The sequence below is a fragment of the Harmonia axyridis genome, chromosome 3, assembly GCF_914767665.1.
Source record: "Harmonia axyridis chromosome 3, icHarAxyr1.1, whole genome shotgun sequence".
NCBI lineage: Eukaryota > Metazoa > Arthropoda > Insecta > Coleoptera > Coccinellidae > Harmonia > Harmonia axyridis.
The window spans coordinates 20,418,709-20,422,896 of NC_059503.1; the positions used below are offsets into that span (position 1 = coordinate 20,418,709).

Consider the following 4,188-nt stretch of genomic DNA (forward strand, 5'->3'; position numbering starts at 1 on the left):
ATATGGTGACTTCTAGTGAATATGATTCAAAATCGATTTCAAATCTCGGCTAATAATGGATCATGAATACACTGTTCTCAAGTCAACGAAATTTTTCATTGTCTCTAATTTGAACCTATAACTTCTACTCTTTCTTAACATAAAACCTCTTATTGTGTATCAATTGTAAATCTCATAATCCTCAGAACACGACAACCTACTCTATTTTTGCATATAATAGGAAAAAAGATAAGTACCCTACGAATCTTCGACTTTTACGTAATACCCTCCACAAAAAGAATGAAAGTTCGGTGTTATGTAATACCCGAGCGCTGACACTAAAATCGAAATATACAACACAAACTACTCAATGCAACCTGATAATGAAACCATTGTTGTTTTCAGTCGATATATAAATCCTTCTCCTGGAATGGAAATGGAACCATTCAACCAGAATCTCCGATATAACGAAACATTGACTGATGTCGTTGAGAGGAAATAAGTTTTCCTTCGTTTGCTATGCTTCTTTTCATTTCTCTGTGGATATTTGGATTTCTGGCGAAGTGTGAATGTGATGATACGGGTTACAGTGGAGAACACGTTTTGCTAGGTCCAGCTGTACCGGGACAAACAGGTATGTAGCAATCTTCAGCATATATCAGTTTTCTGTTTCTTTTTGAATAGTAAAATGTTAGTTTGTGATATTGGAGAGCTCATGTCAGGATAATTCGATATGATTTTATGAGTTTATAAGTGTTGAGTAATAATCATATAGCTTTTGGGCGTTTGTTCATTCATGCATCTCTTTAAGCCTTGGAAACCTCAAAACTGCACAAAGTTATATGAGATATGACTAAGCAATCAAAGCCTCTCTGTAATTGAAATGCATAATATTTTTCATTGAACCTCACAAAGAGAGCAATATTTCTATTTTAAACACATTTAACCATTTAAATCAATGTTATGTTCATACATTTCAATTATTCATTTTTAGAATCAAAGCAACTATTCTTCTTTGACACTGGTAAATCAGTAGATATTCGTTCAGTTCCTGGACTGTTTTTGATGGTTGATGAACATCTTATGGGAGAGCTCTATTTTCCTACTAATCAGTTCCTCAATTTTCGCCTAAACCTCTGTGAAAGACTGTTATCCTCCATGTTTCTTAAGATTGGGCAAATATCCCCCATTTTCCACCAACACGGTTGCTGACGATCGACGTGAACTAACAGGCCAATTGAAAAGTCCTCGGTCTACCATAGTAGAACACATTTTTCTGGAGATTTTATTATTCAAGATAGTTGCCTTCGAGGGAGATACAGCATATAGCGATCTTCCAACTTTTCGATACCATTTTTGTAGTACGATTTGTCTTTCGGCGATTACTTCTCCATCGGCGCTAAATTTATTTCCAGCGAGCATTCTTTTGAAGTCTGAGAACAGGAAAAAGTCGCTGGGGGCCAGATCGGCCGAATACGGTGCATGCAGAAGCAATCCGAAGCCCAATTTATACAATTTTGCCATAGTTTTTATTGATTTGTGACACGGCGCATTGTCTTGATAAAACAGCACCTTTTTTTTTCAAATGAGGCCGTTTTTTTTAACTATATCATCCTTCAAACGATCCAGTAACGCTATATAATAATCGCTGTTGGTGATCTGGCCCATTTGGAGGTAATCAATGAATATTATACCTTGCGCATCCCAGAATACTAATGTCATAACCTTGCCAGCTGACTGTTGTGTTTTTCCTCGCTTTGGATTCGGTTCATCGTGTGCAGTCCACTCAGCTGACTGTCGATTGGACTCCGGAGTGAAATGATGGAGCCATGTTCCATCCATTGTCACATATCATCGCAAAAATTGAGGTTTATTGCACCTAAACAGATTCAAACACTTCTCAGAACACGTTGTTGCTTTTGACCGATTCATGAATGATATGATGTATACTTCCATTTACGATCATTCAAAATTATTTTGTGAACTTTTTTGATTTTTTCGTCAGTGACAGCCTCTTTCGGGCGTCCACTGATTTCGCCGTCTTCGGTGCTTATTTCAACACATTTAAACTTAGCATACCGATCAATGATGGTTGATTTTCTTGGTGGAGACCCCGGAAACTCTTCATCAAGCCTATATTTTGCTTCAACTGTATTTTTTCCCTTCGAAAGGCAATATTTCATCAGCACACGAATTCTTTTTTTTTTCATCTTTTTTCGAATAATTTAAGTAGCAACACTCGAAACGCAATATCTCACGAACTAATGGTCGGACTGCTGTCAAATTTTGACACGTATCGATTGAAGGTTGGTATACTAACTGAACATCACACATATATTTTTGAAAAGGGAAAAAAACGATTTCATTTGTTATAGGAATTTGTATGGTTTACATTCAAAAAATCAAAGTTTGTATTATAACTTCAAAACTAGTTGCAATAAAAAAACAAATGATTACACCAATGGATTCTACTGAACGTGAATCAGTGCAGGTTATTGTCGAATCAATATCTGGGTTTGACTGGAGTATGCAATTTAGAGTTGAATAAATCAGAGACCTTCCTACAAAAAGGAAAAGGTCCTTTTTCATAGTCTCATAAAATATGAGTTGACTCACCAAATCAGCACTCTCAAGGAGAGGAGAAAACAGTTATGCATCAAATAAGGAAAATAATAAACTGATTTCCTAGAAGCACCATGCCATACCCTCTCTTATCCCCATATTTCCATTTCCAATGCACTATATGAATGAAAATAGCTTCATTTTTCCAGGCTTTGGATTCGTCATACCCGAAGATATTATCTCATCTCTTCATCATCAGAAGGTCCATTACCATAAACCATCAACTTCGAATCCCCTACTCGAGGCTCTGCTACTAAGTAAACCGCTGGCAATTCCTGCGAAATTTACAGGACACAATACTCTGCAACATCAACCCATAAATCCGTATATAGCTCTCTTACTTTCACACTATGGAAGATACGTAGCCGCTCCTGGAGAAGGGAAGGGAATTTATAGTTATGTAGCTTCCAACAATTACCATAACAATAAACCGTTCGGATCCTATAAGATATATGAAGAAGGAGACAGTTGAAACTTTTTTTTTATTTGGGAGTTATGATTTTGATGGGCTTTCAGAGACAATATAACTTCTTATCGATGGGGTTTCAAGGATGTGTTATATGTGAGATGAGAAAAAAAGTGAATTCCGAGAAAACGAAACTTCCTCAGTAACATAAATTGAACGGAAAGCGCCAGCAGTATTCACATCTTTATAAATGACTTTTATTCTTTTGATCTTTATTTTGTTTTGTCTGATAATAGTATTAATGAAAAACGTTACAATGTTAATGAATAAGACTTTAGGTTATCTTTATGAAGCTGCTTTGGCATGAGTCGTGACCCGCTGAAGAGTGTCACGCTTTCATGGCACAACTCTTCAGAGGCATGCAAACATTAAGTTCATCTCACGTTTCGAAATATTTACAACTCTGAGAGGATCAAAAACTTTTTTGATTTTTTTGTAATATCTATACATATATAGTGAATAGTGTAAGAAGACTGTACCTATATTTCACCAATAAACTATTTAGGATACCATAAACTTTGAAACCTATAACCTATGAAATTCGAGAGTTTTGTGGAGGTCCACGAAAAAATGATCAATTCCAATTTTTTATCAGAAAAGGAAAAAAATTGTTATGCCTGAATTGTATAACTTCATTGAATAAAAGTTTTTTGGAATTGGTAAAATGTTCTTCAATGGAAATTTTTGCTGCGGAAATTTTACTTATCTGAAATCCAGACCTATATTCCTGTTCCATTTTCCTCGTTGTGATACATGACATGAATTAATCTCTCTCAATTTTAGTTATGAGCTTTGCGATAATATTCTTAGGTTTGACTGAAATGTCTGGTTGGTACCTACTAGTCAATGGAAGTTTGCCAATTTTTAGGTGCGCTTTCTTTCGAACAAAAATATCGAGTTTAGCTACGCATTAGCTATCATTACAATCTCTATATTGGATAATGGCTACAAATCGACTTTCGTGGAGTTATCTACAAAAGCATATGAGTTATACACAAAAAAAAATCTCGATTTTTTGTTTTTTCGATATATTTCGGGAACCATTGAAGATCACCAACACACTCATCCCTAAATAACCCAACTTTTTTTATAATTTAAGCCATCCTGTATTTCGATATCCC

The 4,188-nt window shown here is 35.5% G+C and overlaps 1 protein-coding gene across 1 annotated transcript; it reads left to right on the top strand.

Annotated features, from left to right (window-relative positions):
* The first annotated feature begins 399 nt into the window (after positions 1-399).
* LOC123674728 lies at positions 400-3,576 on the top strand. The gene is made up of 2 exons (XM_045609785.1): positions 400-613; positions 2,751-3,576. The coding sequence occupies exons 1-2, from the start codon at positions 499-501 to the stop codon at positions 3,071-3,073; spliced, it is 438 nt and encodes a 145-aa protein (XP_045465741.1). The 5' UTR covers positions 400-498; the 3' UTR covers positions 3,074-3,576.
* Positions 3,577-4,188: the final 612 nt, after the last annotated feature.

What these genes read in the sequence shown, in the direction of transcription:
- LOC123674728 (XM_045609785.1), top strand. Translation starts at nt 499, where the DNA reads ATGCTTCTTTTCATTTCTCTGTGGATATTTGGATTTCTGGCGAAGTGT. An exon ending in AGCTGTACCGGGACAAACAG is followed by an intron (nt 614 to 2,750) that starts GTATGTAGCAAT and finishes TCATTTTTCCAG; the next exon opens with GCTTTGGATTCGTCATACCC.